Below are 20,671 nucleotides of genomic sequence, written 5' to 3'. Positions count from 1 at the left end.
AAATACTATACTCATTTATGCTGAAATTCTCAAAATTTTTAGTATAGTGGTTTAAATTTTGCCCAAACAGAATCTAAGAAAGATATTTCTTTGGTTTTCTAAAAATCTAAGTACTACTTGGGTTTTCAATTCAAATTAATTATATATCATTATATTTAATCACAGAACCATATTAAAACACAAAATTAGTCAAACATTTAAAAAATATTAACTTCAAACAAATACTTTTATCCTATGTTTCATTACCTTTGTTCTGCTCATCTTTTACAGGTTGCTAAGAATGTTCTATCCTTTGTAATGTTTAAAAACAAATGATATTTTTTATTTCTTCCTCTGTTTAAAAAATAGTGGAGAGATCTACATACAATTAGAAGCAAAAATTCTTTTGAAATAAGTATCCTCCCCCCAAAATAAAACCCATATTTTTGTATACAAATTATTAATTTATAATTACATATTTATAATTATTATAGATTGAGAATAATGATAAAGTTTTAAAAAAAAAAAACTAGGTGTAACAGAGTGATACATCCTTGAAAAGCGCAATAAACATACTATATATACACGACCCACCATTACCTTACATAGTTCCTCTAATTTAAAAGACTGAATTAAATTTCATTCATTAATCTATTTAAGACACAGCAAACTACTATCATTTAAGATAAAACAAAATTGATGTTTAATGCATTTCTATAGAGCTTGTACCATAACCAGATCCCTACAGGTGGCAATTAAGCATACAAACTACAGAGTTGTAAATAATATACTATCCATGATGAATAAATTCTATTTAATACTTTATGTCACAACACTAAATGGCTGAAAACTAAATAACACCTAGAAAAAGAATATGTATTTAAATAAATAATTTCAAGTGAATAGAAGGTTGACCAGGCAAACCCTTAGCAACACTGACCATAAAGACAACATTATATATCAGTCTCATATCCAAGGGTATTCTGTCTGCCTTGATCAACTGCAAGCAGTAGGCTGATCATATTTATGCTGCTTCTCAATGGAAGCGAAGTTCATAGCTTTGCCTGTGATGGCATCTTGTCAGGCTATAATAATTCTGAAAGATAATTTGCATTTGTCACTTCTACATTTTTGCTCATGACAACATAAGAAAACCTGCTTTCGCAAATGCACAGATATACTTAATATGCACTTTCTAACTTTGTATAGGAATATGTTAGTTCTCTATAACGTGTATTTAGGAAGCGTTCGGGATTTTAATGAAATCTAGATGGCAATAATATTTTCTCAATCATGAAAGACTACTTCAAAGTTTAGTTAAAGCTCTATTTTAATTACTGTAATTAATTTTAAGTATGTTTTATCCTGGATAACTCAAAAAATATCTTTAAGCGAATTTATACACACACACATTTTGTAGAGAGTTCAGTATTGCCAACATGGAGGCAAAACAGAAAAAAAAAAACCACATCATTTGGAGATGGTCAGAGATAAAATTGCAATGATTTTAATTATCCTAACAATATTGAAAATTTCCTACAAAACCATAAACTTTTCCTTTAAAATATGACCTCTGGTAGAATACCAAATTAGAAAACAGATCACTGAACAAATCACATCTAAAAATGATCTTTCAGCATAAAACATTTTCCAACAGATCCAAGGTGACCAAAAAATTATGACATGGGACCCAAAAATAGAATGTTAGGGGGCAGTATTAAAAGTGTACAATGTTAGAGACTATACCACCTGACAAAGAACCACAAGCACACAATAATGTCAGACAGAACATCTATGCAGAAATTTTTTTAATAAAAAACACATACAAGCAATAGAATTAAATTAAAAAATCAAAATGAAAAGTGGATATATTTTCAGAAATGGACATAAAAATTCTGTGAATATTGTAACCACTATATAAATATTATGTAAACCTTCAGATTTTGGTTACCTCTTTTGGGAGGTTTAAGGTTTTAGATTTCAGTCTTAAATTCTTTACAAAGACATTACCTCCCTCTGAAATATTAGGTCTAGTAGTATTTCCATTTTCAACAGTTACCAGAATAGAAAAATACCATAAGTCATTATGAACTAATTTAATCTTTCCATGCCCGAATATAGATTTTAAATTTAAAACATTTTCTTCTACAGAAATCAATTACTGATAATACACTGTTATTTTTCTATTGGCAAATCAAAGAAGTATTTAATCACACATTACATTAACAAAGAAAACATAATTTTAAAATCTATTTATACACTAGCTAAGGACAAATGACTTCCATTTCCACTTGAAAAAGGCAAGAGAAAAGGACATTCCTACTAGTCTACTCTCTAAAGAAAGGGAAAGGTGCCTGTAGATGCCAATTTAGAAATTACAGCTTTCTACCATCTGCTAGAATGTAACTCATGAACTGCTGTGCCCCTCAAATACCTGCCTTTTGTCACATGTATTGCTTTCTTTGCCACCTTGATATGTACGAAGTTGTTCCATGAAACCAGCATTTGGACATATAGAAGGCCTTGCATTTTTCACCAAAGAAAAAGCACTGGTAAATGAGATTTCTTCTGAATTCATCAAGAAGCCTATTACAATGGCAGCAGCCCTGGAAACTCCTGCATTACAATGAACAAGAACCACTCCATTCTGCAAAAATGTCAAACAAAAATCTTCATTACTCACGTAAGGATTGTTAAATTGATTGCACATCTTATACTAGTTAAACTTATAAAATAAAAATATTCATTTATCAATTTATTCAATTATCAAAATAATCTGCTTTGAAGGTTTATTTGAAATTCTAAAACGCTGTCTATTATTAAACTGAAGTAATCCAGTAAAGTATACATAATAATTTAGTAACTTAGTAGCCACATGTTCATAAATAAGCGGAAAAATTGCAAGGATCGTAGAAATATAAGTAAAACCATAATGGTAAACTCAATAGAAAGCCAGAGACACTCCAAATACACAATGCTCCCAAAAATGAAACTAAGGCTACTGCTTTAAAATCTATGTATACAATGATCAGCAAGGAAAAAAATATTCTACCCTTGGATCTACTTTATCCTGGAGGGAAGTAACTTAAATACTTCAACTTATGAGGTAGTAAATGAGGACACAATTAGGTCTAGACAACATTTAAGTGGAAAGGGTAATTAGATACCAGCATGAGGTCAAGAAATAAAAACGTTTCAGGTAACTTGCAGATGATATCTTAGAAGTGAAAAGGGACACAGTGCAAGGCCAGTGCTGATGGGGGCAATATTGCATTAATAATGACCGTGATAGAGCTGATGGAACAGTGCTGACCCAGGTTGGCTGTTTCTATACAAACACAGATATATACTCTACATATATAGAACTTTTTAAACTTTATATAATAGCCTATTTTGTGAGACTTAAGATATTCTAAAATTATAATAGCTACTGAAACTGCTTAAAACAAACTTGTTATTCCAAAGAAACGTGAAATTATAAGCTGAATAAGAGATACCCTTCAATGTCATTTTTACTATTTCTTGACTGCATTCTAATCATATCTATCTATGATCCATGTCTTTGAAATGAAAATAGCTTTGAAATAGCTTTTGAAATAGCCTCTGAAAATGAAAATAGCTTTATGTTCAGTATTATACATCCAGTTTCAGCTAGTGTTTAATAATGTTAGTATGTTCTTCTTTCTCAAATTCTTTACAAAACAGTCACTTTTCTGCTTTTTGCAATCTTGAATTTACCTATTTATGTTTTTATTATTCACTGGGTATCACATTGTCCTTGAAAGTATTTCCAGGAGAATTACTGGCTTTATATTCACTTGCTAGAACAATAGTGACAATTAATTTGCAAAGCAATTTTTCTTTGGAACTTGCTGATCTTTGCTGCAAGCTCTTTGCTCCTCCTCTTGATCCAGTTATCTCAGGCTTCTGTTCTAAGACGCCTACCTCTCTCTGAGTCAGACAAGGACAGGAGAAATATCTTTGTCATCTTTGCATGCATAGTACTTCATACAATTCTTGGCACATAGTAGGTATTCCACAAGAGTTTACCAAGTAAATAAATTAGTTTTATTCTTTAATTCTGAGAAAGTGTTCTGTCAAAAATTCAAATCACCATTTTGTTAAGGGCAGAGAATAAATATTACTTTTCCATTTTATATAGTTTGTTTTGTTCCCATGTTGTTATATTCATGTGTTATTCAACTAGACTACAAGCTCCTTGAGGACAGTATACCTGTCACATCTTCTCAGAATAAATAATTAGTATTTGTTGACAGATTAATTTGAGACCACATTGGGGTCTTTTAAATAAAATCAAAATGCCAACTGATGCAAATAGTTTGGTTTTTATTTTTTTTTTAATATTTATTTATTTATGCATACGAGAACTGAGATACAGGCCAGAGGTGTGGGGGGGTGAGAGGATTCACTAGAGACAGAGTGGGGAACAGGATAGGCTGATTCACTGAAATACACTGCTGAGGGGAGCAGTGGGGGAGACAGGAGAGGTCTACTGCGCCATGCGGGTCACTTTCCTGGTCGGGGATCAAACTCATGCTGCTGTGGCTGCAGATAGCTTCATAGTACTGCATCTTAACCCCTTGCGCACCAGGGTGGCCCCAGGTTGGTTTTCACTTTTATAGATATCTTTTCTATAGATAACATGGAATGCTTAGATAATGCTTTTAAAAATTACATCTTATAAAAAATAAGGTATATCATATACACATTTTCATACTAATAAACAGGAAAATTGAGGCAAAGTAAATCTAGGTCCAAAAAGAAGTCTTGAGACAATACAGCAAAAACTTTACTGTATTTACGGCACTTTAGGCAGAAACCTAACAAATGATGATGAGGAATGGGGAAAGGACAGAAACCAAACAGAATTTTGTAAGTACAGAGAGAAATGAAGAAGGATATTGGAAAATGGAAGAAATTCCATTTGGCAATTATATATAAAAAGATAAAAACAATAAATGGGGGCCTAGAAAGCTGGTTTTGAAATATGAAATTCATTGAGTAATTAGATTTAACAATAGTTGCATACACAATAGACACTAAGTTAGGAAAAGACCTCTTCTAGAAGAAATGAAGAAAATTCAAGAATTCTATTGCTAAAACTAAGTATGTATTGCTCTAAACAAGAAAGTATTCAGAGTAAGGAAATATTGGATGAGACTAGGATCCCAATATGAAACATAAAGCTTGGGAAATTAGGACATATTATGAAATTTGAATACATCTTATATCAGAAACATTTTATACACCTCTTCAGATTGTCTTGGTGCCTTTATCTTATGCAGCCTCAGTTTGCTCCATCTCAGCTGCTACCTCTGTGGCCAACCGCTCCCCTTAAACCTATTGAATTTTGTTTGCCTAAGATGGTCTGGCTCTCCCCCCATGGCAGCCTCTGCATAGACAGATATACCCTGAATTCTTGATTCTCTTGGTGGTTCTGAATTTGAATGGAAAATATCACAGCACAGGGCATTATGTTTAGCTTTAAGGTGGCTGCTGAAGGGGTAGAGTGTTACAACATGGAATTGTGGGATCAGTTATCTACAATGGGGTAAACTTTGACCAGTGGAAAGTAAGAGGTGATAGAAAGCTAGACATGCAATTTCTCCTTCCTCCTTCCCAGCATCTATACTCTCTGCCCCAGATGTTTTAAGTGGTAGAGCAAGTGAGCCTTTGTCATTGTCAGCTAACTGTGAAGTTGTGCTCAGCAGGGTAAATGGATCACCTTGTATTGCTTCTCATCCTACTGGGAATCACTGCCTTCCTTCTCACTTTCACTGCTTCAGGACTACCTTTCAAATGAATCTTTGTCTCAGGCTCTTTTTTTTTTTTTTTTAATCCAAGTGAGATGGCATTTTAATTAACTATTATTATCCTTTCCACTTTTTACATGGCACATGTACTATTACATGCATATGGACTATGTCAACATCTTCCCTTTACCATCTAAGGCATATTCTGTATCTCCTTAGAGGAGCAGCTAATACAGAAACATTATCATTTTTATTTTTAACGCTATTTAAATACCACATTGGAATGTTGCAATCTAGAGCCTGAGAAATTTTTCACGAAAGAACAGAGTAGCCAATATCAGGCTCTGAAGTAGAAAACCTTTCTCTTCTTTTATCTAAGTTCTGCTATTAAATCAAGTTGAATGGTAGGAGAGTTTTATATTTCCCAGGTAATCTAGAGAATGGCGCTTAGGACAGTGCTGGGCACACAGTCACTCAATAAATATTACTAAATGAAAGAAAGAAGGAAGAGAAAAAGGGGAGGAGTGAATATGATCATTAGATAGAATTTAATTTGGATTCTAATCTTAACAGTTTTGAATTGTTAGGTGCTCCAGGGAGAGTTAACTTCTCTCTGTGAGGGTTTTGTACATTCCTGTCTAGTTATCTCACATACATTTTGTAAAAATCACACAATGACTGAAAATGTCATTTCAAAGTATAATTTTCAGTAATAGTCAACCCAGAAGCCCTGCCTGAAAGTGTTGTCTTGGCTCCAATACCAAGATTGAAGTATTATATTGTCTGCAGGTCCTCTAAAATCAGAAAACCAAAGACAGTTCCTGATCAGCATTTTCATACAATTTCAGTATGCAATATATGTTTTGTCCTCATAATTTCCTAAAATTCTAGTGCTAAAAATACATAGATTCACAATCCCTCACTAAGTCATGAAAATGAATGCATGTTAATCTTTATAAATACATTAGCAGGCCTAGAGCAGTCTCTATTCCATAACCCACTTTATTATCTTGCAAACTGGTTAGAGGACAGATGGTTTTAAATCATCAAAGAAAAGCTATGTATATACATAGGAAAATTAAGCAAGTGGTGAATTTTATCTTCTAACTTTTCTCAGATTGGCATAGGAGAAACTAACTTAGTATTAAAAGTAAAAATCTCATTGAGAAAAGAGAAAATGGTGAACTAAATTATTGTACGAATAATAAAATACTGTTGAAGAGAAGATCTCATAATGGTTCTTGAGATATTTGTCACAAAAAGAATAAAGACTGGGTGATGGCTCCATAGTTTTAAATTTCTGCTTTTGTTGCCCTGTGAATCAAAACAAAACTTACCTTCAATCTTGCTTGTTCAATAAATTCAAAACATTCTGGAAAATAAGACAGGATATTGGTCTCAGGCAGATCCAGTATAGAAATGTTCTTATATAGAAAGTCACTGACGAAAGCATTTTCAACTCCACATGCAACATTGAGAACATGAGTCACCTTAAAGAAAAAAAAAAGATGATTTTTTAAAAATTCCCATGAATTATTAATAAGTCTGGTATTTGGAGATCTATAACAAGAATAATAAAAAATTTAAGTACTTAGTCACTTGAATGATACTTCCGCTATGAACCCTTTTCTGACTATATCATCCCTCATCAGAAGTGCTTTCATAGTACCTTATACTATAGTACTATTATACCGGTCCTATTATAGACTTACCACTTAGAAACTGGGTCCCTCATATAATAGAAACTGTAAGGGTAAGGACCATGTTCAGTTTACCCACCACTGTAAGTAAGCATTTTGACCAGTGCACTTAACACAGAAAGTGCTTAAATCATCTGTTCAAATAATCAGAGACTGTCCATATAAAAATTCAAGTAGAAGAGTGCACCAGTTGCATATAACTTCCCTTTCAATGATTATTTCCCTCTTTTCCTTCATATTCTTTATTAATACAATGATTCTCAAGTATGACTATACATTAGAATCACCTGCGGGGCTTTTTAAAAATATCATTGTCACCAGACCTCACATCCAGACATTCTGATGGATTAGTCTGGTTGAAAGCGGGGATGGTCACAGAAGATTTTCTTTCATGTGATCCACTTAAGCATTCAAGCATTGTGCAATCGAACCCCTTTTGACAGTGCACCAAGCATGTGGAAGAAGCCATGTACAAAGTCCACTAAGAGGATCCAAAGGCTAAAGGGATCAGACAAATGAGTCACTGTTTCTTGTCATAACAATGCCTCTCACTATTCTAATTCTCTTATTCTTAGCTTGGGACTTGTCTCAGTATTTCCATGTATTTCATAGATATTTTAAAGTATTTGTCTAGCCCAGCTCTGCCTCTCTTGCTCCCACCACCCTCACAGGTATGGCTCCGGCATACCTCCCCACAGAACAACTGACTGTGTTTGTGTAGATGCCTGACTGAAGTTACGTTAATCAGATTACCTTTAGAACTTTTAAAAGTAGATGATAAAGACAGCCAGAATGATTCACAAACTTGAGTGCTTCAAGACAGCCATTTTTTTTATAAACTGCTTCTACCACCAAGTGCAAAGAATAGAATAGGTATGCAGAGAGGGGCTGTGATGCCAGAGGGAGAAAGGGGCTGTGTCAGATGGTCTTCCATTCTGGTATAGCCTCTGTTCTTGGGTTCTGGAGATCCCCACTATATCATTACACACATTCTCTTTCCTTGCTCCGGTTTCTGTGGTTTGAAACCAAAAGAGTGTTAACATACTGAGGAAGCTAGGCCTCATGAAGAGAGTCATTTACTATCAGGCCGCTTTCTAACCTAACTGTCTTAGAGAAGAAAGAGAAAAACTGAAATGTCTAGTTAGAAGAGACTGTTTAGATGGCAAAAGATAGAAAGATGGAAAGACAACTTTTAGAAGATGAAGTCTGAAATATCTTGCTTTCTCCAGTTAAGTCTTATCTATGACAAGTGACTCACTCCCAGTATATGCTTAGCCAGGATTATATGATTATGCCCTTAATTATATACTATTTTATAATACTGCTTAATTTAGCTTTACAATTATATTCTACATTCCCAAAAGACCAGGAATCAGGTCTGATCACTTACAGGAAAATATATATTTTCCTTCCCTTCCTCTATGTATCACAGAATTATGGAAAAGACCAAATTATAATCTTGGGAAAACATGTTTTGCTTTACAAATATTGTGGATTATGAAACTACTCAATGCCTGGTTGTTTAGCTGCTTGGAAATGCAAAGTGAATGTGTCATGACTGAATAAATTCATACTAAGTCACAGGTGGTGGTGATGGGGAATTTAAGCTAAAATCCAGCTAGTTGTCAAGCATACTTCCAAAATGCAGTTACAGAGGTCCTACTGATGAATGCCCTTGGAATTCCCTACATAGTAGGGATAATAAGAACAGTCTCTTTATAGAGCACTTAGTAGGCAATAGGCATACAAGTTATTATGCACTTAATCCTCATATTTAGGGGTTATTTCCATTTTAGTAACATTTAATTTTGAACTGGCTCAAAAAATCAAGACATTATAAAAAAATTTAAAAATCTTGTTTTCATTCTGTTTCTATCCATTCCTTATTCTCCCAACCTAACAGTAATTTTTGTATATTCTTACAGAGTATCTTTATGCAAACATTTAATATAATCCCTTTCTTACACAAAGACAATGCTCTCCCCCAGTCCACTTAAATATGCCTCAGCGATCTTTTCATATCAGTATATAGAGAGGCTTTTTTGGTGCTCTTTTTATACCTATCTAGTATTCTTTGCTGTGGGTGTATTATTGTTCATTTTACCAACACCCTACTGATGTGCACATGGATTGTTTACAATAATTTGCTATTTTAAACAATGCTACAATAGATAATTTAGACTGTTTTACATTACACTTACTTTCTATCTTCTTAGTGTTTTATTGGGCACACCCGGTCACTCAATGAGTATTTCATAAATAAAGTAACTATTAAATCAATATAAACATTAAAATGAAATTCCTAGAGAAGCTTATGAAATGATCCTCATTTCTATTAGTTACTGTACTTTACTTAAATCCTAGGAGGTCCCTTTGAAATGTGCCATGCATCTAAATCAATAGATTTGTTTTGAAGCATCTTTAACGTTTTTTTTAGAAACCCGCTATTCAACTGCATAATTTAGCTTGTCTTTCCCTGGGCATCTAACAGAATTGTGTGCACACTGATGGGAGGATATTGGTTCAAATCACCAGGCTGAAACTGAATTTGAACTAGTATATCATAAGAGGGGACAGATAATAAAACATCTGTCAATGAACAAATTTATCAATCTTTCTATTCATTTTTCCCTGTAAAATATTCATTAACTAGTATAAACAGAATTTTTGAAACTTGCTCTATTTATGTTAGAAAATTGAACAAATTGGGTTTCTATAAGGAAGTGCAGAATTCTCATTCCCTTATTCAGTTCCAGGGCTGTATCTCTTATTGTCAGGCAGGAATTATTTAAAACAAAACAAAACAAAACAAGGAAAGTCAAGCTTAAACACAAGCAAGTTGAGAAGTTAACATATATTTGTTAATAAGATAGTAGTTATTGCCTTGGAGAAATTAATTGCAAGTGTTTATCACATAAAATTTTCAGTCTCAATTCAATCAAATTTTTTTTCTTAGAGCTGTGGGCAACAAAGATAAGTAGAACAATGTCTCTAATCCTCTAGAAGTTTGTTAAATAATAAAAGAGGGGAAAACATGTTTAATACAAAACAGAAATGTTAAGTGCTATGGGAGAAGAACAAAGCATTATGGTATCAGAGGGACAAATAGATAACTGAACCTGTTACCCCGAGAGGCTTCACATTTGCTATTCTCTCAGAGTAAAGTGCTCTTCTCCTGATTAAAGCATGGCTGATTCAGTACAAAGGTCTCAGTTGAAATATGAGAGCATCAAAAAGGTCTACTATGATACATGTTTACTTTTGCCACTCCTCTCATTCATTGCCTTATTTTGATGCCATCAAAGAACATATTCTCATCTCAGAGTATCATTATTTTAACAGGAAGGTCATTACTGCTTGATCATTTCATCTCCTACACCTAAAAAGGAGCTTAGCATCCCATTTTTCTTGTGGGTGAGTGACATGAGTGCATTCTTTTGCTTCTTCCAAACTGCTCCTTTTATACCCTCCAGTAAAAATCCTTGCTCACTGAGGTTCATATAAACTGATTATTCCTTCTGTTCCTTGAGCACCTGTCTCACATGGCTGAATCCTACCTCAAGTTCTTCCATTTTCCTGGGTGACATCAATTTCCATTTGAGTTTATCAGTTCCCTGACTGCCTCATGCACTTCAATCATACTCCTTTGAGGCCAATTTCCAAACTGTTCTCGCTCTAATACTGTTCTAATACTGTTCTTATCTCTCCAGTTCTTTTAAATGAGTACCACTAACCCTCACAAGAACCATCAATGCTTTGATCTTTCTATTATCTATCTTCTAATTTTAGCTGCCTCTTGGCTTTACTTCCTCAGCTTACATTTCATGGCCCACCACTCCTTTTCTATTCAGCCTATGGGACACAGTCCACCTTCCCAGCACTTGTTTGATAAAAGTTCCTTCTATACCCAGACTCCTAAGAAATCTACCTCACTTACTTACAAAAAAGAGAAACTATCATAGGAGCTTGCACATCTTATCATCCAATTTAACTACTTTGCCTATATCCGCACCCACTCTGCCTTATTACAAAGAACAATATGCTCCCACATCTTTTATAAGGTTTTCTGGTACCTGTATTTTGGGTCACACTGCCTCTAATTTTCTTGGCACTTCCTTCAATATCACTTTGACCAGAAAAACTTTGACCCTCCTATACCCAATCCACCCCAACTCATCCCAATCTAACAGAACATGGGCTAAGGGCACCATCTCATATACACTAAAATAACATGTTGCACTACACCATCACAGCACACAATACACTGTATGTAGCTTTTTATGTGCCTTTTCCCCTGCTCTGCCCTTCAGTCATAAGCTTCATGTGAATAAGAACCTCTAGCATTCTTGTAAGCAGAGTAATTCCATGTGTCTAAAACAGTGCTTAACAAAATAGCAGATGTAAAAATTTTTTTGAATAATGTTGAAGTCAGTGGTGGGAGGGGAGGTGAGAGGAAATGGCATTAGGAAGAAGTGGTATGTGAGCTGGAAGAAGGGAAGAGGAACTTCAGAAACAAGAAAGAAGACCAGCTTCCAATGTCAGAATCGTGAGGATACATGAAGGGAGACTGAAAGAAGATAGATTACAAATCAACATATTTTAACTAAGTGTAATAATGTTCACAACCAGTGATGGCCAAGTATGTTACCAATTAAACTTTAAATTGGACCAAGAGTTTTTCCTAAATAAATGTAGCGATGAGAACACATGGTGCCAGACCAGGGGCTTTCATTTTTACCTTGTGCTTCTTTAGTGTATCCAGATCATGAGCAACATCTTGTGAACCTATAAGAAATAACTTATATCACTCTGAACATAAAAATAATCATCCTTTTTAAATACAACTTTTACAACAATTCTGTTAGTTATGCACAAAATATACACTTGGGAGGAACTTCAGTCCAACGTGCTGAGAGGCAATTTGAGAATATTCATCAAATCCCACTTTTGAGTTTGTACTAAAAGTCCTGAGAATTGTAAAGATTAATTAAGAGGGTGTTCATCATAGTACTGTCTGTAATACAAAAATAAAAAAATGCAACAAGCAAAAAACCCAAAGCCCAAAATAAGGGTTGGGTTAAATAAAAGATGGTACAATTATGTAATGAAATACAGATAGCAATTTGAAACAATAAGTATGAAAGAATATTTATAGCATGGAAGTATATTCTCAATATATTAGGTGGTAAAAACAGGCTACAAAATACCATTATTAATTTCTGTAAAAATAAAACTTACGTATATGCTTTAAAATGGACAGGAAGTATATAAAAGAAAATGTTAACAGTGGGATAACAGCTAATTTCTTCTTTATGCTCATTTGTATTTTTTGCAATAAACCTCTATTTCCTTTTTAACCTATAAGAGAATATAAAAAAAAAAAACACACCCATAAAATGACTTAGTGCCAACTGGTTTGGGAAAACTCAGTAGCTCAGGGCAGACGATGCTGATCTACAGAATTCCACCCACATGCTGTATACCACCAGGGTTGTACCTTTTATAGTTTCTTTCTGTCAAAGTTGACTTTACAAATCTCCCACAGTTGGAAAACGATTTTAATTAATAAGCAAGTTGATACAGAAGACTAAAGCGAGCTATGGAATTGAAAAAAATGTAACATTTATTATTCAAAGATTTCAAGTAATTTACTTTCCTGAATTAGGTTCATTTCCACAAAAAAAGTTTTTCTTACCTTACCTAGCTGGGAAATCAGCCAGTTTCTACTAAGTGATTTTAGGTAGCTAAAAGACCAGCAAGTGTGGTTGGTAAATAGTTCACAGCCTCCTTACTGAGTCTACATTGAACCTATTTTATTTAAACACTAGCCTGTTAAAGTATTAACATTTGTTAATGATGGATTATGGATACATAACTGTTTGTTTTATTATTATCCACAATTTTCTATGCACTTGAAGTACTTTTTTTTTTTAAGATTTATTTATTTATGCATACAAGAGCTGGGATGCAGGCCAGAGATGCGGTGGGTGAGAGGATTCACCAGAGACAGAGTGGGGAACAGAACAGGCAGATGTACTGAAATACACCACTGAGGGGAGCAGCAGGTGAGGCAGGAGAGGTCTGCTGTGCCATGTGGGTCACCTCCCTGGACGGGGTTCTCAACCCATTGTACCACCAGGGAGGCCCTGAAGTGCTTATTTTTAAAAAATTCCTTTTTTGCTAAAAATCCTAGCTATCTCAAAGGGAAAAAGTGGATTGAAATAAACTAATCAAAATTTGGTGGTTAAACATGCATGCCATGTTTTTAAAGCTTATTTAAGATAGCAAAAAACAATGATACATGACTTAAATGAATTTCTTTCCTTTTTTTCCCACTCTACTGGCATTAACATATTTATCATATATATATATAAATTATTTGATCATTTCCATTAAACACACACACACACACACACACGCGCGTGCACGCCAAATAGAACAGGTCAATTACACTTCAGAGTTGGTGACCACATTTAAGTGACTTCCAGAATATATTGACATAAATTTAATATTCTTCAAACCAAACAAAATGCACCTGTATATTCTGCCTTTCTGGAAAAGAAAATTATCTATAGCGTGGAGGAACAATTTTAGTCAGCACAAATGGACTTCAGGTAATTGGCATGTGTTTTTCATCTAATACTTGATAGTATTCAGTTAAAGTTAATTCTCTCTAAATCCTAGATATAAAGGGCAGTTTTTCTTCAAGCTTAAATGGTTTTGTGATGCAGTCTTGTATTAAACATTTACTAGAAAAACACTTGGGTAGACCCAGAAGCTTAGTTCACTAGAAGAATAAACTCTGTAAATCATGTATTATGATTTTGCAAAAGTATTATCCTTTTATATATTATCTTAATTGACATCAAAAAACAGTTATCAATTTTAAGAATTTGATGACTTTAACAATGGCTATTTGAAACTGTACTAGTGTTAAAATTCATACAGCCAAATAGGAAGTTAATTTTGCTATATGATAATTAAAAAAATAAAAAGTGGATGCTTAAAAATACAAATAAACAAAAGGCTCTGATAATAATAATTTACAGTTATAGTTTATATTGATACAAGTCATTATTATTCATTATTCTCACCAAAACTTATTATGGAAATGTTACAAATAAGGTAATTGGTTTTGGAAAAATATATGTTATATGTCACTAGAGTTTGGACTTCCAATAAGTTCAATGTTTTGCAATCATGGCATATGTATCATAAAAAAATAGGCTATGTAAGATTTCCAGGATCCTGTTTCTAACGTTTAGACATACTTTTTATGAAAATGTCAATATACAAATTCTGAGTCAACACATTTAATTTACAAATTATTTTCATCATTACACAATAAACCAAAAAAAGTTACATTACTAAAAAGGAAATAATGATATTCTAAAGAAAAAAGTTTTATTTAAGAAAATTTGTAGGAGTGGATATGCATAAATGGGTAGAAATAAGAGCATAACTTACTACAAAGGTAATATAATGGTTGCGTAAAAATTTTACAAAATAAAGAGCTATACAAATTTAATGTATTATCCGTGTCTACAAAATATTAATATAGCACTTCTTAGATCTCAGTAACCTTATATAACCATTATAAAGGGTCCCAAGCTTTCCTCCTGGTATAGAAGAAATTTCAAAGTGTTAACAGTTGAGACTTCTTGTCAGGATCAACATAACAAATGGGTACCACCTTTCACTACCCCCAAAAAACGGTATTTCCTATTTTTATCAATCAGATTGGATTTAAGAAAATTCTTAGTGATTTTTGTTGTAAAAATATAATTTGCATAGTCTAGGAAAATATAATGTCTAAGATCTTTTATCAACCATTAGAAGGTTCAAAGGCCTATATAAGATTCTTGAAATGTAGTAGTTTGCTTGAATCTATAAACTAAAGACAGATTACATTTTACAATTCTTCATTTCCTTTATTCACTACCAAAAACAAAAATTAATTTGTATTTAATGCTGGGTGGAAGCTATGCTAGTTTGAGAAGGTGAAGTAGATCTTCAAATTAACCTAGAAACAATGACCATGTCCAGAGAGAAACCCAGTCTAATCAGAAACAACCCCTGCATCATTCATGTGGAAGATCTTTAGATGTTAGCATCCATAGGTCCCTTAAGAATAAGGCACTTGTAAGTAGGCAGAAAAAATTTCATCTACCCCTTAGAAGAAAGGGAGTTGTGTCTGATAAAAATGTCCCATTTTCTATTCCAGAGAGGAGAGCATATAAAGACTTTCAGAAGTCCCTCTCCAAATCTTTGGAAGGGATCCAAACACAATATGAGAACACAACTTTGATGAGCTCATTTTGGATGTCCAGATTAAAAAAAAAAAAAAGTAAAGTTCCTTAAGACTCCAAAAGGATGAATAATAGTTTAAAATTCTGCCTTAATTAGGGCCTCCCTGGTGGCGCAGTGGTTGAGCACTGGGTTGTGAGGCTGCCCTCAGCCTCTGCAGCGCCCTGTTCGAGCCCCGGCCCCAGGGGAGGGTCTCACATGGTGTGCAGACATCTCCTGCTGCGCCCACTGCTCCCCTCAGCAGTGTACTTCATCAGTCTGCCTGTTCTGTTCCCCGCTCTGGTTCTGGTGAATTCTCTCACCCTCCCGCGCTTCTGACTGTACCCCGGTTCTTGTATAAATAAATAAATCTTAAAAAAAAAAAAATTAAAAAAAAATTCTGCCTTAATTATTTCAAACCATTACTACAACAGAAACCAAAAAATTGAAAAACATGCTCATTTTCTTTCCTAGATATGGTGTACAAGTCCCAGATGAATCTTCCAGACAAGCTAAATGACACACTTGATTTTTCACTGGGCTGCAGAAACTAAAGAATTAGTTTAAAGATAGCATTTAATAAAATTCATATATAATGCAGTAACTACTCATATGTATCCTGCAGTTGACTTGCTTTGCCATCCTTCACAACAATCATAGGACAACCCTATCAGACAAAAAGATACTGTTCCTTCAGTCTTACAGGACAAATGACTTGCACTAGCTCATCTAGTAAATTAGAGGCAGAATAGGGCTGACCTCCTGGACTCTATAAGGCAGTCTGCATAATGATGAAGAACAGAAGATGATCAGATTACAGCTTTAAGCCCACCTCTTATCTGAGTGTAAGGCCCACTAAGTAACAGATCTACAAAGTAACACTAGTTATTTACAAATGTGTTACCTTTTGCAAGTTACTAAACCCATTTTAAATCCAGTTCTTATCTGTAAAATGGAACTGATAAGCCCTACTTAATTAGCATGTAGTGCTTCTTAGGAGCTTTAAGGAGGTCAAGGCAGCTCTTTGAATGATTCCCTTCTCCAGATGTTCTTAAAAAATGCTGTATGCACTTCCTATAGCACCTGACTACTGATTACCAGTTCAGTGCTTTTTTTTTTTTTTTAACTCAAAATTAGCTTGGCTGCATAAATATCGACAAACATTAATCTTTTCAATGAAGTTTTAGTTTCTCTATTCACAAATGAAAAAAATTCAGCCCTACTTGAAAACATTGCTGTTTTTTCAAATTGTGTTTACTGAGGTAATGTTGATTTACAACACTGAATGTTTTAGGTGGAGAGGTTTAGACTGTAGTTTTTAAAGACACCATACCATATTATTACTATGATAACAAGTGCATACTTTTATAACCTTGCTTCTTTTGTTACTTGTGGGCTATGCTTTTTACAAGGAATCAGTAGTTCCCATAACATAAGAAATTATAAAACTGTCAGGCCATAGCTATCAAAAAAAAGTACACCTCCTAAACATTCCAAAAACATGCCAAAGACAGATGTAGCCACAAGAGGCTTGTAACCACAGAACAGGCCAACAAGCACTTGAATATTTCTAGTATTAACTTATATATATATATTCTAATTTTTGTTATTTTAAAAATTACTTCTTATTGAGGTAACTGTTTTTACAATACCGTATATGATTCAGAGGCACTGGTTCTCACCTCTTCAGATGTGTGTTACCACACCACACCACCACCAAAACCCCCATAATCCTCTACCAGAGTCCACTGGGCTCCCTTCCCCCTTATGCTCCCTATCCCCAGACTTCCCCTAACTTCTAAATATTTTAAACCTTGTCACTTGTAGTTTTCACTAATAAAAGCATTCTTTTTAATTTGATGATCTTTCTTTATAATCCAAGAAAATGCCTTACCCTCCGGAGAAGTTTGAAAAACAAGGAACCTCTTCTAAAATTCAAATACCAGATGCTATGTACTATTAGAATGTGTTTCTTATGGATACAGGGGAGCAGACACATCTCCAGCTAGCTACTGGACGTTCCATATCCAAAACAGGAACCACTGCAACTTTCTGGTAGAATAGCTAATAGCACAGACTATTACACAGGTGGGGCAAGGGTGAAGAGGGGGGCAACGCGAACGCAAATACAGTTAAAAGGACTCGATGATTTAGGGGCAAAGAGATATACTCACCCAGGAGCAACCATGGCTTAATAACGCCAACCTGTAAGTCCAAACTAAAGTCCTGCACATAACCACAACCTCCCCCACTGCTCGGCTCTACTTCTTCCACAATATGAATTCTGGCATCTTTCCAGGTTTCTACAATTTTCTTTCCAGTTAGTGTTGTCACCCTGGTGCATTGCTTCCTGAGATCATTCCGGGAGAACGCTTTAATTTCCTGGTTAAGGGAGTGCATCACATGAGAAGCGGCTGGGAACAAATACGGGCAAACCCCCCCAGCAAGCTGCTCGCCTCTACCGGTTCAGGAAACCAGTACCGCGCCTGGGATGCACCCCCTCCAGGTGATAGCAGAAGCCACCCGCCGGGAGGCCGAAAGGTCCAGCTAGGCTTTCCCCAGGGCCGCAATGTAAGGAGAGCTTTGATTGGCCTTTGAGAAACGGGCTCCGATTGGATGCTGTTCTTCCTTCCGGTCAGCCGAAAATTGGTGGTGATTTCGCAGACTGGAAGGGCTCCGGGGAGGGTTTTCATGTCGTTGCTGTTTAGAGCTGACTGTATTACGCGCAATGGCAAAATATAACATATGGTTGGAAAAAGGGGTGCTGCTTTCTGGGTGTATTTGATTGGTGACCCTGTAATAGAAACCATGAACGATCTGCGCTGACCTGGGGGCTTGCAGGGGAGGTCACTCCTGCTTTAATACTACAGCGAGTCCCGGTGCGAACCTTCCTAATCTGCCAAGATTTTTCTGCCCGCCTGTTTATGGGCTAATCCGGAGGGCCTAAAGGGGAGCTTGTAAATTACTTCTCGCTTTCTATGTCTTGCATGCTCTCTTTTGCTGTTGTTGCCAAGAGAAATGTTTACTAGGAAAAAAAAAAAAACTTGTATATGCTTATGAGGTAATTTAAATGAAACATACAAAAGCTTTTTTCTTTTGTATTGACAGTATTCGTTCGACAAGAGCTTAAAACATGCATTTTCTTCCCTCCTACATGTTTAACATCAGTAAAACTGCTGAAGAAACCTTTATGCAGTAAATATACACTTTAAACAGTTTCAGAAAATGGAGTATGTAAACATCCAAATGTACGAAGTAGATCCATCATTGAAAGATGATTCTGATTACAAACGGATGATTTGTTTTGCGAAAGGAATTACTACTCTTTTAGGAATTTTCTTTACCCCTATTGAAATGTAATTTTACATGGATTTATACACAATGTGTAAATACATATATAAAGTGCAGGCGTTGTACTTAATGAAACTTTTTCTCCATTACCACCTATTTAAAATTTTGTTGTTGAATCTTCCTGAAGTAAAATTAAAATAAACCAAACCTCTGTTGAAAAGAATGAGATATCAGCCTAAGTTGTCAACAGAATACTCAAAAATGAAGAACGGAAGAAACTGTTCACACCGTTTAATCAATCAAGTGTTCTTAACAAAAAACTAACTCCAAGCCATTCCATATTTTATCGTAAATTGATCCAAAAATTAACTGCCAACTATTGAGCATTTACTACGTGCTAGGTACTGTGCTTATATGCAATTTTCAGATTATCACTGTTATCCATCATATGCTAAATGATGCATTACACACATTATTCCATTTGATCTTATCAAAAGCCTGTTATGTATATAGTATTATAATCATTTGCATTTTATAACTAAGGAAACTCAGATGGAGAGAGAACAAATAACCTACATTTCATAGCTCATAAATTAGCAATCATAAGTAAAACCTAGATTTGTTTCACTGCAATGCCCTTCCCCAAAGATAATGGTAGTTAATAAATATTTATTGAACATCTACTATGTGCCAGACATTGTTGTAGTCACTGGAATGGATGCAACAATAAATGAAAACGAAGTCTCTTCTTCTATGGAGTTCATACCCAAGTGAAGGAAGTAGATGGGCAAATAATAAATAAATAGCCATGTTAGGTCATAATTAAAGTGCTATAAAGACAAATTAAGTGAACTAAAAGTGTGAAGGGCAGTATGCTATTTTCTATGCATCAGTGAATAAAGATCCTTCTTACAAAGTGAGATTTGAACAGAGTCTTGAGTAAGGTACAGAAGCCAGCCCTAAAGATATATGAAGGAAGAACTTTGCAGGCAGAATGAATAAGTGTTGAGAAAGGAGTATAGTGGTGAGAGGTTGATGAGGTTCAAGAAGCTTCCATGTCATGAATGTGGCTTTAGGGGGTGAAGATGATAGTAGAAGGTAATAGAAGATGAGGTAGTAGAAAATGAGGTCGGAGAGAAATTGTGAAGAGTTTAGATTGTATTCTGAGTGAGGTAGGAAGTCACTGAATGTAACAGGGTAGAGGAGTGGTATATTCCTTGTTGTGCTTCCCAGATCTTCTTTCAACGATGCTTATTGTATGGGAATGCTATTGTTTGACTTATAACAATTCCTCAGGAACTACCTCAATTGCAACCTGCAAAGGACAGAGCACATCCATGACTGATCAGAGAAGAAGCATAAAGTTCTGGCCATCTTAGCCCAACTGAGACAACTCTGATAGACCATTCTAGTTCTTTTTTATTTAAGATTTATTTATTTATGTATACAAGAAGTGGGGTACAGGACCTCCCCTGGTGGCACGGCGGTTGAGTGCTGGGCTGCAAAGCTGCCCGCAGCCTCTACAGCGCCAGTTCGATCCCCAGCCAGGGAGGGTCCCACATAGTGCACAGACCTCTTCTGCCCCGCCCGCTGCTCCCCTCAGCAGTGTGTTTCGGTCCATCTGCGTGTTCTGTTTCCTGC

The 20,671-nt window shown here is 35.0% G+C and overlaps 1 protein-coding gene across 1 annotated transcript; it reads right to left on the bottom strand.

Annotated features, from left to right (window-relative positions):
- Positions 1-662: 662 nt before the first annotated feature.
- On the bottom strand, positions 663-18,309 carry DUSP19 (dual specificity phosphatase 19). The gene is made up of 4 exons (XM_037523672.2): positions 17,914-18,309; positions 12,192-12,238; positions 7,091-7,243; positions 663-2,626 (listed from the first exon to the last, which is right to left on the bottom strand). Exons 1-4 carry the CDS (start codon positions 18,137-18,139, stop codon positions 2,387-2,389), a joined length of 666 nt encoding a protein of 221 aa, XP_037379569.1. The 5' UTR covers positions 18,140-18,309; the 3' UTR covers positions 663-2,386.
- Between the last annotated feature and the right edge of the window lie 2,362 nt (positions 18,310-20,671).

This window comes from Talpa occidentalis, unplaced genomic scaffold, assembly GCF_014898055.3.
Source record: "Talpa occidentalis isolate TD23 unplaced genomic scaffold, MPIMG_talOcc4v2.1 talOcc4.3, whole genome shotgun sequence".
NCBI classification, from domain to species: Eukaryota; Metazoa; Chordata; class Mammalia; order Eulipotyphla; family Talpidae; genus Talpa; species Talpa occidentalis.
The sequence above is the reverse complement of the archived record's forward strand: the minus strand, read 5'-3'. Positions and strand labels throughout refer to the sequence as shown.

Excerpts from the sequence above, each read along its gene's own strand:
- DUSP19 (XM_037523672.2), bottom strand. The coding sequence starts at position 18,139 with ATGCACTCCCTTAACCAGGAAATTAAAGCGTTCTCCCGGAATGATCTC. Across the intron at positions 12,239-17,913 it reads TAAGCCATGGTTGCTCCTGG|GTTCACAAGATGTTGCTCAT; the intron begins GTGAGTATATCT and ends TATTTCTTATAG. Across the intron at positions 2,627-7,090 it reads TTGAACAAGCAAGATTGAAG|AATGGAGTGGTTCTTGTTCA; the intron begins GTAAGTTTTGTT and ends ACATTTTTGCAG.